The 19,218-nt window shown below is 32.8% G+C and overlaps 1 protein-coding gene across 3 annotated transcripts in view; it reads right to left on the bottom strand.

The window, feature by feature from the left end:
* LOC122525182 (ceramide glucosyltransferase) overlaps positions 1–17,117 on the bottom strand; it is a 37,031-nt gene extending 19,914 nt beyond the window's left edge. For 2 of the 3 annotated variants that reach the window (XM_043647857.1, XM_043647856.1), the window contains exon 1: positions 15,488–17,117. In XM_043647857.1, coding sequence (XP_043503792.1) covers positions 15,488–16,672 — 1,185 coding nt within the window. In that variant the 5' untranslated portion in view covers positions 16,673–17,117. The remainder of the gene's footprint in view (positions 1–15,487) is intronic. The other variant, XM_043647858.1, reaches the window with a different exon arrangement.
* Between the last annotated feature and the right edge of the window lie 2,101 nt (positions 17,118–19,218).

The raw sequence follows: 19,218 nt of genomic DNA, 5'->3' as shown, positions 1-19,218 counted from the left end.
ATGTCAAATAATTAAAGGATTAAACCCAATTCCAGGATTACTGGATTATATTAATTTTAATTATAAATTCGATAAAAATTTTCATAATCAAAGAATAATAAAATGAAATTTAAAAGGACAACATTGAATTTGTTTTATCGAGAAATGATACGTAAATAAATACATCCAAAGAATGAATAATTTTGTTCGGAAGTTTACATTTCCTAATAATTAATGTAAAACGTAACGAGATATGCGTGTACTTGTCAGCGATAACGATAACGATTGCCCATAACGATTCACTGAATAGTGAAATTATAGATGAAATCGAAGACGTCTTCATTATTCTGATAAAATAAATTCATTGATTTGAAGTTGTAAAATTTAACGTCAAAGAGATGATGTATTACGAGCGATAAATATAACACATGTAATGTTATGAATATGTTCATAGCATATATTGGGTTATCTGAAAAGTTCATGCCAAATTTTTAAGGGAAAAATAAAGGTAATACTTTTATATTTGGATATATATTTATAAATCGGCATGAGCTTTCTGGACTACCCAATATATATATATAATTAGATTCATACATAAATACATGTGCGAGTGTATATAGCCGAGAATGCACTCACGCATACTAATACACGTAAGTACGTATTTACATACATATATAGATTGCAAATGGCACTCGTGTTACGTCTATATATGTTCCGAAGTAAGATATAAATATATGTGTGTATATATACGAATGTATCTCGCGATGAAAATACTTGGATCTTCTCTTCGGTAATTGACTATATCTATATCGTGCGTGCATGAGTTGGTCTTGCGCGTGTAGACGAGTACCTTCTTTCATATAGAGATAGATAAATGTAGGACAGATAAAAGAAGCAAAAGATATATATATATATGTACGTGTGTATACTATATATATACATATATATATATATATATATATATATATATATATATATATATATACTAAATGTAACTCACACAGATAAATACATTCGGGGATACCACTTCTGACGATCGATAACTAGGGACTTAGAAATGCTTTTGAAAATAACGTGCACGCGATATTCTCTTTCCGTTGCTAAAAGTGATATTGTCTTTCCTAGTTTGTAATAATAGTCAAAAACGTGTAGTAGTTTTATCGATTTATGAAAGTAATCAAATGAAAAAAAATGTCGTTAGAAATTAAAACGAAGAGACGTTAAAGATTTAACGATATCATTTTTTTACAAATATTATTGCTTAATTTCATTGATTAATTATACTCTAACAATTTTAATAAATTTCTTTTATTACATGATCAATTTTAAAGATATATGTTAATAGATCGATTAATACTTTCATACTTTACTTAAACACTCTGATTATAACTGCGATCATTAAAGTAGGTTTATATCGAATCACATTAATTATTCCAGAAATAAATTGGCTGTTCTCGCTTTTATCTTCAACTATATACACGCACGTATACATATATTTATTAATGATTGATATAGCTATCGTCGATGATAAAAAATAATAGTCACAGAACGACTCTTATTTGTCGTACACATATATCTATTACATATATGTAAATCGAATCGATATCTTGTATTTTCGATCAATCACAGTTAAAGTATTTTATAAATTAACAACAAACAGTCGAGGAAAATAAAATGAATTTATTATCGAATTAATATCATATCAATTAATCCTATTATTCGAATTCATTTCGAACAAAGCCATAGAATTTTCTACGAATGTAATACGTATGGGAATATAGATTCAATTATGATTGACTACGCACGATTTAAAATTATTCATCGAAGCCTAATCGTTTCTATACACCTATAACATTTTTAATACTGAATATCTATCCTTGACGTTTAACAATTACAATATTTTCAATCTTATAGAATTGTCATATAGGATCACAATTTCTATTTTTACATATTATTGAATTGATTAATAATTATTAATTAAATGTTATATTGCGTTAATTGGCACATATGGAATAATGAATTTTGATATTCCTTTCATTTCTTATCTACCATTTTCCTCTTTCTCGATACACGTTGTTATGAAAAATGTCTATCACGAGTAATAATTATAAAGACGTGCGCATAGAAAGATATCGTAGCTTAAGGGTAGAGAAAAATAAAGAAGAAATCGCGGTCGTCTTCCGAGGTCTGTTATACTCGGTGCTTGACATTAAGCACTATACTACTTTGCGTGGTGTTACATAGTAGTGGGACTAACAATGAGTTCATCAGGAACTGGAAACAATAGATGTATTCTTCTTTTAAAGTGAGGTGAATTCGTCTTGAATATTTTTAGACCAACGTATGCTGACCCTGGCATATACCATGTGATTGTTTTTTATCGAATATCGATTATTCAATATCCCTATTTAATTAATACCTTTATTTTATTTTATCTAAAGATCATAGATTTGACATCCTAAATCATTGCGATTGATCGATTTTCAAGAAAAATTCATTTATTCTAATTTTAGCTGCTCCATTTCGATAATGAGTGAGATACTTCATTATTAATTAATCTATCGGCTTTAGATATAATACTCAAAAACTAAGGCCGGAAATATGGATTCTACATCTTCGAGTAACGCGTCAACGAGTCAATCTTCTTCACTTAACGCAATAAGAACATGAATGAATCTTCTAGAATAAGGGTCCCCAATCTTGTATTTATAAGCATCATAACGCTAACCCATACATTTCTTTCTATTCTCACCTCATTTTTGATCACGATTTAATAAAATTCTTATTAAATAAAATTTTTCAAAGTTTTCTATTACAGATTCAAATATAAATTATTGTTTCAAACCAACACGATTTAAAAATTGTATTAATTGTTTAACTTTTTTTTTTTCATGTAATTCAGTTCGATGAAAAATATTCTCAAGTAAATAAAAAGCATATAATACGTATTTTTCTCATTTACAGTAGTTTGTATTACATGTGTGCTGTTATTTACATAAAAAGAAATACATTTTTCTCTAATGATCCTATTCCTGCGGAAGATTCTTCCATTTGCGTGCCTCGTATCTCACATCGTTAAAATAAGGATGTTCATCGTACTATTTTTTAATAAGGTTGGGGACCACTGCTTTAGGTTGATCTGTTAAAATTAGCACAATTACTACGATCATTCGTTTCGTAAAAGCAATTTGGACCAACGTTTCGGATGACATCTGATGTCATCTTTATTCTAATGTCATTATAACTCATTTTTTTTTCTCTATGCCAAAAAAGAAGAAAAGAATAATAAGTTACGACTCCAAGTACAAAGTAATAAAAAGTTACATGTCTTGTTCACGGAACAAGTGCAATCATTATCATTATCTATAATTTACATGCATTAAATCTACGCACGTCATCGAATGATCCTTCAGCGAAGTTATCTCATTTAGTAGATCAAGTGCAATCATTGTCATTATCTACAATCTATATGCATTCAATTTACGCACAATGTCATCGAGTGATCCTCCAGTGAAGTTACCTCTTGAATTTTAAAGTAATCTCAACGATATTATAGCCATTATTGGAAATGTTCAAACCAAATATTCGTGAGAGAACACAACACGATACTAATTTCCATATATCTATGTATATACATAAATAAGTTATCAAACACGTGTCGGTATATATATTTAATTAAACAATAATCATAAGTATTTATATTTATAAAAAATTACATTTTCATAATGACACGTTCCACTTTATTAATCATATCATTATTATTTTATTATGTAAGAAGAGAGAGAGAGAGAGAGAGATAGAGAGAGAAACAGTATAACTGTATATGTACACGTACATATATAAAACACGTTCCATTAATTCTAGTTGTCCTAAGATCTGAAGTCCCATTAATCCAACTACTCCAATTATACCCACTCTCTTGATGAGAAAACCTTAATTAATAAATAAGTAGTAATCACGATTAAAATTCATTGATTTACTACATTTCAATATTAACGCTTATGCATAGAAATAAAAGTATTAATTTTTCAATATATATCACACAAATAAGAAATTTTCAATTCCCTCGATATTTGATAGGATAGTTGCTTCAAACGTTAGAATTAAGATAGTCCGACCAAATAAAGACTCAACGAAGTCTTTTAATACACGAATAATGTTTGCAAATAAATTTGTTACCGAGATCTTATGTAATACTCATCATATTCATATCTTCGTGAGGAACTAAAAATGTCTGATGACTTATAATATACACATGCATATACTATGTATATATGCAATAAGTATATATATTATAACACACAAATACATTAGACATATACGATCTACAAGGTAAACGAAAACTCGTGTCCTTATTTTTTTATTCGTATCCGTCTAAATAAAGTTTTTCCATTGAACGCCAATGTAAATAAATAGAGGAAACGCTGAGAAGAAAGAATAATAAATGTTACGGGAAGTTGGTTGGAATTCGTTCGTCAGAAGTTTCCACATCCCCTGTCCCCCTTATCAATTGTTAGTTCGAAGAAGAGTCAATCTTGATTCGATAAACTTTTGTTTCAACGCATACGAGTCAAGCTTTGAACGACTGATTAACCTCTTAGGTACAGTAGCGGCTTTGGCGGATGCCATCTTTTAAAACGATTCGCCATTATAGCGGCTTTCGTAGAGATATCTTTTTAGATGGTCCGCCATCATTCTTACTTACTTTGCAGAATCGTGAAAATGTCTTCGTTCCACCCCGTGCGTGTTATTTGTTTGTTTTTCCTAATTTTGTTTTTGTTCGCACAACATTTTATGTTATAACAATATTAACCCTTTTAATGCCGTGTTAATTCGACGAATTTGCAAAGGTTGAGAAAAAGGTTCATAAAATCAAATGTAAAAATGATATTTACAAAATTCCACATGCAGCATATTACGAAATAAAGAGAGAATAAGGTAATAGTAATAATATTTAAATATTTTCTTCAAAATCATATTAATAAAATCAATATATAAAATATGATGAAAAACATAGAAAAAAGTTGCTCTTCTTCAAACAATATTTGCAAATAAGAATAATCATCGTTTGTTCATAGTTTTATTTAGATCACGTAGTATGAAGTATACGTATTATATTTATAATCATTTTTAACAAAATAATCAATATCGGACTTCAGAACGAAAGAATAACTCTATGATGTACGGCAAGCGTCAGACAGATCAAGCGTCAATAAATCCCCCTTACTCTGCGTCATCCATATCCGTAAAAGGGTGTAGTTGTAATTAAAAAAATAGCAGCAAAATTGATAAAATAATCTGCTAATAATTATAATTATATCAAAAAAACGAAACACGGTTTTTTCAAACACTGAATGCTAAGAATTGCTTTTTAGAAAAGCCGGGGAAAAACTACAAACAAATTTATATTTCACCGTGTCGATGCTACATCGTGTCGTAACAAAGAAACGTTCTAACAGCTATCAACATATTGCGATTACGGTCCTAGGAAACTATTTTATCCAAAACTCTAATCCCGCATTTCTATCTTATCGCACTAGAATATGTATACAGAAACTTGATACCAAAGAGCATAGAATAAAACAAAAAAAGAAAACAATCCAAAAGAAATTTTTTTAATTCTTTTGTAATAAAATTAGACCGTTTTGTAACGTTTTAAAAATTTATTTTGATATAAAGCTTTCTTGCAATCCGAATAGTAAGAATCCGAAAGATAAGCGACGATATATCGTCGTTCGGCATTAAAAGGGTTAACAAGACTCAACGAGAGTGAGAAAGAGAGAGAGAGAGAGAGAGAGAGAGAGAAAGAGCGATGACCTTTGTTAAGAGGCCTTTTCAGTCATGATCATTAGGTTAAGCATAAAATATTATTGCGTTGTAAATCACGCGTATGTCTTAAATCTAATCAAACAATGAGTTTTTTTTTTAAAGAAACGTTAAATGTAATATTATTGCGTTTTACACCATTGATGATAGATACGTACAATCACACAAATGTACATAACTATAACGTAGGGTTGAACCTAATTCGAATGGGAGCTTTACAAAAAAACACACGTTCTTATTTGCTATGCCAAGATTAGGATGATATATATTTTTTTGCCTTTCTTTCTTTTTTTCTTTTTCTTTTTCTTTTTTTTTTGTCTAAAATTAATCTTTTATAAAGCGTCTATGAATGAAAAGAACTATAGCTGTAGGAAATGGTTGGAAGAAAATCTTGAGATAAAACATGTACGTTTTAGGAGCAAAGTCCTTGACAAAAGAAAAAGTATATCTATATAGGGAAAGAGTTTTATTGAAAGTTTCGTGAAAAGCCAGTGAACGAGAAAGAGAATTTTTTAACGAGAGTTTTTCGAGAAATAGCTACGGGATTATTAAAAACTATGACGTATATAGTAGTCTTGCGTTTTAAGGAGTGAAAAATTTTCTTCTTCATCTTCTTCCTTTCCCTTCTCTTTTTTTTTTTTCCTTTCTTTTCTTTTTTTAATCTTTCTTTTTTCTCATAAAAACGAAGAAGAAATTCTGTTCTCGGTAACTCATTATCTGTCATTTGAATAATTAAATGCGCTGCGCTAGATAGAAATACGACACTAAATGCTTTATGCTTTACCTTAACCTTTGGACTTACTATATAGCTTTAATCGAAACGTCAATAAGGCTTTACGACAAATTTTGTTGCATGGTAGGTGATGCCTATAAGGATGAAGGTTACGTGTCATGTTTCTTCGTGAACAACGATAAGCGCAACGATATTTTACAAGTACATAAGGCTAAATAATACTAGGTAAATACTTAAATGAACTTTTTTTTTTATAATAGTTGTTCGATCGATTGATTCGAACGGAGATGATCTTTGAAGGATTTGTCGAAGATGAAAAGAGTAATATAGGTGCTGATGGCATATTAAGTAAATAAATGATAGACAACATTGTATTAATTATTATTATTCAACACTCTATAGATTTATTCAAAGATGGCGAATGATTTTCTTTTTTATTTTTTTCTTTTGTTTTTGCAACGATTCTTATTTTACACGATGTGTTCATGAGGTATATATTTATATATGTATACTTTTATATATATATATATTATATATATACAAAAAACATACGTTTAGAGTTTATTTCATCGCTCTTAACGTTTTCTAACTTCCATTCTTAACGACGAATCGCGAAATATGAATTATTCGCGTTGTGAATCGATGTAAATTTGTAAAAATGATAATGCCACAATAAAACTATATATACATATATGTAATTGCACTCGCTCGTGACTTCGAAGACATTCCACTTGACTAAAATTCACCGATTTTCTCATTTAATATGCTTAACTTAAGCTCGTAATCGCTCGAGAGAAAAAAAATACTAAGGGTTACTGAATTAATGATAAATCTTAGGCAATTGACATTTTAAAGATAACGTGAGTACGGTTTCGAAGCTTCGGTTGAAAACCGATAAGTGCCAATTATAAAATGAACGGTCAAACATTTCGATATTATTTAGTAATAATATAGTTTACATCGAAATATCATTTTTCCACCTTAAAAATAGTGTATGATTCTTCTAGCGATGAACTTTCAACCGGAAGACTTATTAAAAAGATATAAGAGAATCGACAAAAGAAATGTCTTTTGAAAAAGGGGAAAGAGAAAAGTTTCAATTAAAGAAAACACATTATATACTTTTATCAAGCGCATTTAAATATACAATAATACTGTATACAAAATAAATCTCATTTAATGCGATTTATTTGGTCATCATGGAACGTACTCGAGAGATTTTATTTGCGAGTGCTTATTTGAATTTATCGCGAATTACTATTTTTCAATTGCTTCTTTTTCTTCTTCTTCTTCTTTTTTTGTTTTTATTTCTTTCTTTCTTTCTTTCTTTATTTATTTATTTATTTATTTATTAACAACAATGTGATTGCTTAAAGATGCGCTTGTCATCGATATAAATAAAATATTAGACGCACTCGGCAAAAGAACTTAGAAAAACGGTGAAACCTCGATTATTTATACGAACTTTAAACTAATCGATCGCGTGGACAGTGTCGGCCGGCAGTGAACAAAATTCTTACGAAACAAATTTATACATCTTTTTTCGTTTTATTTTCTTATTTCTTTTTCTTTTCATCTTTTTACATCCTTATGTATCCTCTATTTACAACTTATTATTTTCCAACATAACTTAAATTAACGAAATACTTATAGTTTGCAATCATAAATAATAACTTATAAATGCATAATTTGCTATACGGATCGCATCGCAACAAAATAATTATTATAACAACGATTTGTACTTTTTCTTACAATCGTATGTTTATTCTCTTTTTTGTTTTTTCTTTCTTTTTAACTAATCGAAAGTACTTTTTTCTTTATACAAAAACAAAAAAAAAAAGAAATAAAATAGAAAAGACAAATGAATTACGAATAAAACTTCAAATTCTATGATTTCGTATATCCTTTCTCGCGTTGAGTTTAAAGTCGATTCAAACGCGAGAAAGTAGAGTGCAGTGTACGTCGTATTACCAAATTAGTTCGCATAATCGAGGCTTCACCATATAGCGTCTAAAGATTGCTTAGGCTCGTTCCATTTCGACGAACGAATCTAAAGCAATAGTTACTGCAAAACGTACAAATTTGCGCTATTTATGTATTTAATATTTATATGTATATTTACAAAGATGTCGTGCTGATAGATAACAACAAAAATTAATAATATTAATAATATTAATAATAATAATAATAATAATAATAATAATAATAATAAATGAACAAAAATCACTATCCTTTTGTATTCGCTACTCTCGCTTAATTAATTCATTAATTTGTCCTCGATATGTAATGTAAGATCAATTGTAAACGCGATGCACGATGCTTATTGCGTTTTAACATCGTAAGCACGTTGACTGTGTATGTGTGTATGTGTTTATATGTATGTATAGTCTATGAACTAATTCGCATTAGAACTAATTACACCATAATTCCCTAGCAAATTTAGGGAACCGATGTTTAAGAAGAACCGTTGTCTATCTAATCTATCTATCTATCTATCTATCTATCTAACTATCTATCTATTTATCTATCTATCTAACTAACTATAGACTAAAAAACAACCGTGAAGTTCGAAAGTAACATTTCAAACCATTTGATTCTTGACCATTTGAATCGAGTTTCGATTTCGCCGTCCAATACATTAGAGATCAGTTGATCTTAAATATCTTTTAACATACATTGTAGTTCGACTATCTTATATCATACTTATTGTTAAATCATTCGTATAACATTTTCGAAAATCGCGCGATCGTTCGTCAATGGTATCGTAAAGATCTCCATTACTAATAATCCTATTCTCTTTGTCTAGCTTACAAATTTTGATTAATCTTTCTTTCTCTCATTGAAATCGCATCAATTGATATGAAATATGGCAGATTGTCCCATTTAAATGGAACCAGATAATACGCAAAAATGTTGTCTACGCGGAGCGAGGTAAGGGAGAATTATGTAAAGAATTTATTAATTAGATAATGCTTGATCTAATCGATTATAACAAAGCGTATTTCAAAGACTTATATCTTTGAAAATTTTCGTGGAAACGCGAAATCTGATTTGAAATATTTCAACGACGACGACGACGACGACGACGACGACGACGACGACGACAATTTGAACAACGCGGTGAAGCTTTTTTCTTGTTTTTTTTTTTTGTTTTTTAGAGAGAGGAAGGAGGTGAATTTTCTTTTTTTTCTTTTTCTTGTACAGAATGGTGGAGCAAAAAGTGGCGCGAAATTCGAACGAATTTAGTAGGCAACGCGGTTCCATTAAGACGAGGCAGTCTGTTTTTAGTGAAGGAAAAAAAACATATCATAAGAAAAATAAATTGGTTTTAGAGTCTTGCTCTAAATTCGTCGAAAGGATGCATTCAACGACGAATGAATGTGAAAGCACGACGAAACCTTTCTCTTCGTAAGAACGCAAGCACAAGACGGAAGCCCATAAGCGTAAATCTGAACGTATATATATATATGTGTGTGTATGTGTGTGTATGTATGTATGTATGTATATATACGACGAAACGCGCGCAAACAAATTCATATTTATGCACGTAATGCGCGCTTCGGACAAACCTTTTCTAGGTAGAGTAAAACGGGAATAACGTTCACATAGAAACGGATACTCGAACGATCTTTCGTAACAATGAATATTCAATTGGAATTGAAACCATGGCACCTTTATTGCAATCCAAAATTTCTCTACTTAACAATATCCGATATAAATATATATAATATAGGATGTGTTCCAGATAATCTCTGTCTTCTTGTTACGTGTAATATGTTAAAACATTTGAGACTGATAACTGATAATTCTTCACATCATTTGAAATTCTTTAACTGAATACCGACATTGTAATTCTGTCATTTCAAAATTTACAGTTAAATGTTGGTAAAATAGATTTTTACGCAATTAAAAAATTACATTTTCATCGTTTAATCTCTTTGCTCAAATTCGTTTGATTGTTATAAAATGTAACATTATTTTTGAATTTAATAATATGTTTTATATTTCAAGTTATTCCATATGGTATTCAGGTAAACGTCTCGTTCGAACAATGCCGCTCGCGAATGTATTCAAGTTAACAATATGTCAGTCAAATGGCATTATTGCTTTCAATGAAATACAAAACATTCTAAAGAATTTATGAAAATGTTTCATTTCAGTAGTAAAAACGAAATATTTTCTATTTTAAGAAAAAACATGTACTTATTGATACATGCTACAATGAGTGTTCCATTTTAATATTTCAAATTTAAATAAGATTAGTAACCCAGCATCAATAATTTATATATTGTAACTAGAAATGGATTATCTGGGACAATCCATGTATACATATACAGTAGAATCTCATTATTCCGGTACATAATGCTTTACCTCGAAATAAAAAAAACAAATGTATAATACATTTGTTCTCTTGTTGATCTTTGATTCTTTCTTTATCAAATTTAACTTCGTTCGTCTAATTTCGACTGATATGAGTAATATCATCGATCTAACACATTCCTCACGATAATAACAACCCGAATAATCAAGATTCTACCGTGCGCAGAGCAAACCGTATAACCTTATGGCCGCTTTTATATATACATATGTATATTTGTTCATAATATTTTAACAATTTATAATGAAAAATATTCTATATTTAGAAAAATCTATCGAATTTATCAACAACGAAATTTTTCAAGAGATTAAAGTTAAACGGTTGGCTCCTGTACATATATTATGCATTTATGAGTTTACCCTAGAAACGTATTACTTTTTATTTTTTTTTCCAATATACATCAAAGATATTAGATTAAACGTTCAAAATTCTATTCGAGATTACTTTCAATTTTGCAACTTCGCCGCATGAATCGGTCGATCCATTTGTTTTACGCTTGCGTTCTCACTCTTGAAATGTCACGTCGGATTCTCTCTCTCTCTCTCTCTCACACACACACTCTTTCTCTTTCTTTCTTTCTGAATGCACTCGAGGTTCTCGAAAAAAAACGGACGTATCGTCGATTCGTTCGTGCAACGAGTAACGATCGATATTCATGATATTTTCTCTCTCTCTCTCTCTCTCTTTCTCTCTTTTTCTAGTAATATCTGTCTTACCTAAAATGGTCCTTGTTAATCGTCGCATTTCAACGAGCACGGTGTAAGAGACGCGGCTCGTTGTTTCCTTGTCGACTATATATGCATTTCCTATCCCCCCCACCCACCCACTCATCGCACGCGTAAAAGCACGTGCACGTATCTCACATATGTGTATGTATATATGTAAGTACTATACTTTACACACATTTCAATCACACCTTCGCTCATATCTACGTATGGTAAAAGTTTCATATACGATATACACTTTGTAGCTCGCGATTAAAAAAAGTAACATCTCTCTCTCTCTCTCTCTCTTTTCCTCTTGTTTTTTTCCTTTTCTTTTGGAATCATTGATAGAATAGATTTTTGCTATAACACGGACAAAATCGAATAAAATATTATACGTGCGATGTTATTTTTTTGTATCGTTAAGATTTGAAGAAATCTTTTTAACTCTCAAATGAAACGATAATTTATAACTTTAGACAAAAGTCATTTCAAAATATAATGTTTCTGTATTATATTCTCTCAAATTATCGATTTATATTATGTTTGTATATATGTATACGTAAATACATATAATATATACAAGAATAGCACGCGAAATATTATTCTTTTTTATTTTATCATTAACTTTTAGATTGTTTTACGTATTTCCATGATTTTATCGTTTCCTTTCGTTGTATAAGATACGATATGATATGCTATATTCAGCGTATGTTAAATTGCATTATTATTTAAAATTGTTCTTTTTATTCTTTTAATCTTCGCGATGAACTTGCTAACTTTGAAATGAAAGACTTGATAAAATATTTAAATTGTAATAACTCACAAAGAGAAATCTTTTTCGTAGGCGTTATCATTGTTCCTCCGGGTTGCAGTATTTTAAAAAACATTTAAAACGGCAATATTTAAAATCGCGAGCTATGACGCATATCGTCCGACATATTTTAAAACTCGCTACGCACGATGATTTTTGTCTTTCCTTCCGATGATTCACCTATTTGTTAAAATTGTGTTTCTTCTAGTGAGACAATGTGCAACGCGAGCAAAATTTCGTTAATAATTTTTATCAAAGTTTTCTCGAATGAATCGTGTTATCAAATTGCTTTAAGAAAAATCAAAGATTAATCTCAAATCTCTGTTTATTGTTAGAAATAAAATATATTCACATTCAAGAGATTAAGAAGCAATCAATTTTTTATCACAATAATTTTCTTCGAATCAAATTGACTTTTCGCCGACGTATTTGCTGTCATCGTTTTAACATTTTATGTTCCCATCGTAATTTTTAAAGATACCAATGCTATTTAATTACAAAATTGTTTCGTTTAAAACGTGGTTTTTCCATCTTTTTTATAAAATTTTACAAAACTACTTAGAAATTATTCTTTTCAAGATCACATATTTGATAAACCAATAATCATGAACAAAAATATTTAGAAATTCGTAAGAACTGTTTTACAATTAAAATATAGGGTGTAATGTTATTTTATTTTAGTGTCAACAAAGATGATAAAGAAAGAGCTAATACAGGTGGCAAATAAAGAGCCGAATGAACCTAATTGTTAAACTAAATGAACACATAATTTTTGTATATGCAAAAAAAATAACATTTAAAAAAACAGACTTTTGAACCGTCCACAGGTCAAAACGATTAATTCAATTTTCAGAATTGTTTGTACTTTTATTATCAAAACCATTGACCGATATACTTGAATTTGTATATTTAATATAAATAGCCTTAATAAAAATTAATTAATAATTAAACGCGACAATAATATTTCTGGGTGTTCGATAATAAATGATACAGACATTTTTTATCACTTTATCAATTTTCTCTACTTTTTGCTTTGCAGAATTAATCGATTTGATAAATGTATAGTTCAATTATAAATGAAATTACAAAAAGCATGAATTAATGTATATACGACCGCCGATAAGATAAAAAGTTGAACAACTGTGTGTTATTAAACTTAAAAATATTCTAATTATAAGATTGAATGTTGGAATGTATCGATGAATGTCATAAGATGTATGTGTGTGCATGTGTGTGATAGCATTGAAACCTACATGCATCGGATGCAATAGGATTAAGTTTAAATTCTTTGTTCGACAAAAGTGTTCAGTTAATCTCGTAGCACGGTTAAGACCGTGGCTATATTTTTTATTATCTTCTGCAAAATTTCATTATCGTTCTACAAATTAATTATAATCATTTAAAAATAAACTCTGTCAATTTATGGGCCCAAGACAGTTTTTATGCACAAAAGTTTTGAATGAAAATTAATCACGCCTGACGAACGTTAATGTAGAAGTGATGAACAAAAGAAATCATAGCATCTATGCACAATCTTACGAATATAAACAGATTAAATGACAATAATTACGAACTGTGGAAGGTGCATATGAAAAGTGTTCTCATATATAATGATTTGTGATCAATTGTTGATAAAAGTAAAGTAAAAACGAAAGAAAACGAGGTAGAACGAACGAGGAAAGACACAAAGACAATAGCATTAATTAATATGAGTGTAATACAAGGCCAACTAACTTATGTAAAAATGGCTAATATATCAAACGAGGCATGGGAAAAATTAAAAGATACATTTGAATCAAAAGGTTCTATGAAAAGAATAATGCTTAATAAAGAACTGGTTTGTATGCAGAACTAAATAACTAAGTAAAAGCATTAAAAGAACTGAACATTAAAGGATATAAACTCGATTAATGTCAAATGATCCAGACAGTAAATGATAAGTAAAAATAAAAGTTTAATTATCTAGACGAATTATAATAATGTCATTTGAGTCACACAGAATAAATTTATAAATAACAAAAATATTTACACTTAAATATTAACTTAATATTGTAGAAAGAGGTGCAAAAAAGTAAACATATGATTTTAAAAAAACCACGTTTGCGTTTATATATCAGTGTGTGATAAACGATTAATTTTATGCATGAATCGATATTCATTTGTGAAACATATCAAAGTTGAGATAAGCGTTATAGAGTATTTTATTTCTTCTTTTTCTGATAACGTGATGGTAGACGAGAATTGTACTAATTAAGTAGCACTTTGTATCAGGTCTCAGTTTTGTTGGAGTGGTCAGTGTCATAAATTGATATTTATAGTTGCGAGAATTAAATTAAATATATATAAATATTGTATTATTATTATTAGTATTATTATTAAATATTACGATATATATATATATATACACACGTATATCCGTATATCGCTTCGCGATAAATAATTTATCATTCAGCTTCTTCTCTTCTCCTATAATACGTTCGCTGACGAACGAGTTTCATAGATTTGACTTCGTTTGATTATTATCGATCAAACGTTTAAGTAGGCAGTAAAACTTTTTATCGATCCAGTTGAAAAAGAAATTCATGTAATCTCGCGACGACCCGATTCGTGCCATTTTGCGAGGAAATAGAAGTAGATAAAAGAAGAAGAAGAAGAAGAAGTAGAAGAAGAAGAAAAAGAAAAAGAAATGATACGCGAAAAGAGAGAAAAATCATCGTACGTAGAGAGTATATCTTACATACGGTAATATCGTAGATATGTAGCGCAAGATATAAATCAGTGCGCGATATGCCATCGAGTATCACTATTCTCCAAATTTGCGCGACAAGGAAGAAAATGTTTAGAAAAAAAAATATATATATATAGAGAAAGAAGAGAGAGAGAAGAGAGAGAGAGAGAGAGAGAAAGATGGAGAGAGATAGTGAGAATTAGAGCGAGCGAGTGAAAAAAAGAATAAGAGAGAGAGAGAAAGAGAAGAAGGAATAAGAATAAAATAGAGAGAAAAAAATAATCGGAGGGAAGAAAGAACGATTTTTGCTATCCTAGTATTTTACTTTCGTCTTGACCTCCTCCGCGACGCCGCCCCATCTGAGCTTGTAAACGCGCGAACGCCACTGTATCAGAGGATCCAGGACGGCTTGAACGAAGAGATAGGGTCTCGTGATCTCACTGAGAAGCCATCCACAGACGAACATGAGTTTGTTGAAGGGCAATGGCCCGTTCTGTACGACACACAAAAGCGTCCAGTCGAACATGAACCACAATAGTATGTGTACGAGATAAAAAACTAAAGAGTCCCAGTCGAATAGAACACTGGCAGCCCAGGAGGCACAGGCACCGAGTACGAGGCACTCGCTGAGAGGTTCGAAGACGATCGTGGTGGGTAACATGGCGACACGAAGCTTGGCCCACCTCCTGAGCCTCGCCTGGAAGGAGTGCAACTCGCAGTGGCCGCTGTTTTGCAATGCAGGCTGCGAGCAGACGGTTATTCGCCAGCCACGGTCGGTCAATGACTTCGCGTAAAAGAAGTCCTCCGCGAGATAGACACCGAAGGTCTTCAGGCCGCCGACTTCGTCCAAGGTCGCCTTACGTAGTAAGGCCGACATACCGGTATGACAGTTTATTCTTAAGAGATCGGCCGCAAGGTACATCCTTGATTGTACCGTACCGAAGAATATCTTTTCGTAGGCTGCGGCAAAACCGTCACGATCGTACGTGAACGGCATCTGGTGTACCAATGCGACCTTATCGGTCATGTAGTTGACCATATCCAACAGAGTGTCCTCCTTCATCCTTATACCACTATCGCTGATCAGTACCAGCTCGTATTTCGCCGTTTCGTAAGCCGGCTGCATATTGTTGATCTTAGGATTGACCCCAACGTTGCGACCACCCACGAAAACTCGCGTCTCTATCTGAGGATATTTTTCTATTAATTTCCCGACTAGCATCAACACCGGATCGGAATCGTCCTCGACGCAAAATAGCAATTCGTATCTAGGATACTCTATTGTAAAGAATGTCTCGAGATTGCCGAATAGATTCGGATCGACTCCCATTAACGGTTTAATGATCGAAACACCAGGCAGGGGAGTCTCGTAGCTTGGTATTTGAGCAATCTTTCGATGAAGTTTCCAGCGGCCGGCTATCAAAGCCAACACGTGAACGATCCACATGCCCGACCAGAATATCATGAAGAATATCGCGAACCCGTACAGGGTATACAGCATGGAGTTCATCTTCGAGTAAAGGACCGCAGGAGGGTGAGGTTGAGGTCGAGGAGGAGGGAATAATTCACGGAGATGACTCAGAGAACGGGCAACCGGCAGCGGCGTGCACGGTTGTTCCGCGTGCTCAACTCCAGCCCTTGTTTTTCTTTTTCTATGCTATTTGATCGTCCGAGCGGCTTCTTTTTCCTCGAGGTTGTCGTCGTAGTACCTAAGATCGAGGTTCCATCGCGAGGCGAGCCGTAACCTGAGAGCAAAAGACGACGACGACGGCGACGACGACGACGACGACATCTTCGAGGCTCGCTTCGAGGGGAGGGGAGTGGGATCACGCGAGAAGACTTATCTCCTTTTTTGCTGTCTCCGCCTCTCTCCTCTTCTTCGTTGACGTCGTCCTTTCTTTCATCGTTCTTTTCCTCTCGATCGTCGTCGTCGTCGTAGCGAGTGCGGCGTTTGCGAGTCACCGCGCACCACCGCATTCAAAATGATCCTTTATCGAAGGAGTATCTCGTCGTTCTCTTCTCTTATCTTCTCTTCTCTCTTCTTTTCTCTTTCTATCACTTTCTCTTTCTCTCGGACTTCGAGGACGACGGCGACGGTGACGGTCGCGCCGGCGATGTTCGCGTCTGCCGTCGTCGTCGCGTTACGCTCGCTTCTCGTATACCTCAACTTTCCCCAATACTTTTCTTATCACTCTTCCCTCCCGTCGATCTCTTTTTTCTTTTTCTATTGGTGTTAATTGTCGTCAGCGTTGTTCGTAGATGATGAAAAACGCGTATGCCGGCACGATCCTCGACACGACCGCCACCGTCGCCGTCGCCACCGTCACTACTACTACTACCACTAATAGCTTTGTTGGGGCCACCACTGCTACTACTACTACTACTTCTACTATCAGCACTGCCACCACCAGCACCAGCTTCGCCACCTCCACCACAACCACCGCCACTACTGTAGCCGCTGTAACCACCTGGTCGACACGCGTCACTTCCAAACTTCCAGATACCCTCCTCCTCGGTGACGTATCCGAAAAGGGGACAAACTTTAGTCGGCAAACGAACGTCGAGTAGGAATCTGGCTCTGGACCGTCCTCTTGACCGGTATTCGTTCCTCTTCCTCCGAGATCGAGGAATATCTTCTTGGTCGCCGTTGTTGTTCCTGTCGCACCTCGCCCGTCTCACGACGCCGTGCACGGCGCGTCCCATCGACGCACCGCGGCGCTACTCTTTCTCCTCTCCTCTCTTCTTTCCGACTACTCTTCTCCTTAAATTCAGTGGCTCGTTGCACTCTTGCTTTCTCCCTCACTCACTCGCTCGCTCGTTCGCTTCTACTCACTTATCCTTTCTCTCTTCCCCTCTTCCTCTTTACCTTTATTTCTCGTTCTCTGTTTAATAGAAGGTTACTACTACCTTGCGCTTTTTTTACGAACACGTAACGATGTTACGTGTATCACTTGTTGGCGCGATGAAACGTTCTTCTACCTTTTCCTTCTCCTTTGCCGTTTTCTTAGCGGCTAGTATCACTGACTTTACTTTCAGTTGTAATTTTACTCTCCCGAGCTTTAATACTTATTTTTCTTTCTTTTATATTTAACGTTAGGTAAAATAAAACTCGCGCTCTATTCTTGCTTAGCATCATGTTGGTACGACGCGCTCTCTCGGCTATGTGCTCATACTTGCGCGAAACACGCCGAACTTTGACGTTAATCAACCGACATATGACGACACTACTTTACATCGCTAAGCTACACCGCATCTAACAATAAGGCTTGACACTCCTGTTCCGAACGCCGATGCTGTCGCCACCACAGCTGCCGCTGATGATGCTGCTGCTGTTGCTGCTGCTACTACTAAACTTGTGCCGAACGGACGGCGACATATGCGCCCCTTGATCGACCAATCCACCTTCTGCAATTTTACGTAGCGGCATCACCAAAATTCAATGCTTCGATCTTGCTACTTATCTTTTTTTCACACCTCGTTTATCTCCTATAATGTTTTCTTAATAAATTTTATATGCTTTCTTTTTCCCACGTGTGTATAAAAAAATTATTAGCTTAGAGCTAGTTAGCTAGCTCATTAATATCACATCGTTATTATAGTTTGAGGATGTTTGGAAGATAATAAAAATGCGGAGAATGTGTTATGTTCTAATTAACGGATTTAAATATTGATTATTTAAAACAGTTTATTGGAGTTATATGTAGAAAGAATAACGCGTAAGAATATTTTTTTTTTATTTACAGATAATTACTTACTTTACAAATTGATTCATTTTTATTTTACATTTCCCATGCTTAGATGCAATTTATAATAAATATGACTTTTATTCGTGACAATTTGTTATTAACAATTAAAAAATTATTCCCCAAGTTGAGAATTTGTAAAGTCGAAATTATCTGTATTTGTTTATCACATAAGAGCGATATTTTTACAGACCGCTAGTTTTTAATATAGTATTTATAGACTATACAAATTAATAGAGAGATTACGAGTAACAAACATGAGGAATTGACGATGTTACAATTTTTCCTACAATTTGCATCATTCTAATATAAA

Source organism: Polistes fuscatus, unplaced genomic scaffold, assembly GCF_010416935.1.
Source record: "Polistes fuscatus isolate 324 unplaced genomic scaffold, CU_Pfus_HIC Scaffold8, whole genome shotgun sequence".
In the NCBI taxonomy this organism is placed as follows: domain Eukaryota; kingdom Metazoa; phylum Arthropoda; class Insecta; order Hymenoptera; family Vespidae; genus Polistes; species Polistes fuscatus.
This window is presented reverse-complemented; position numbering and strand designations above follow the sequence as displayed.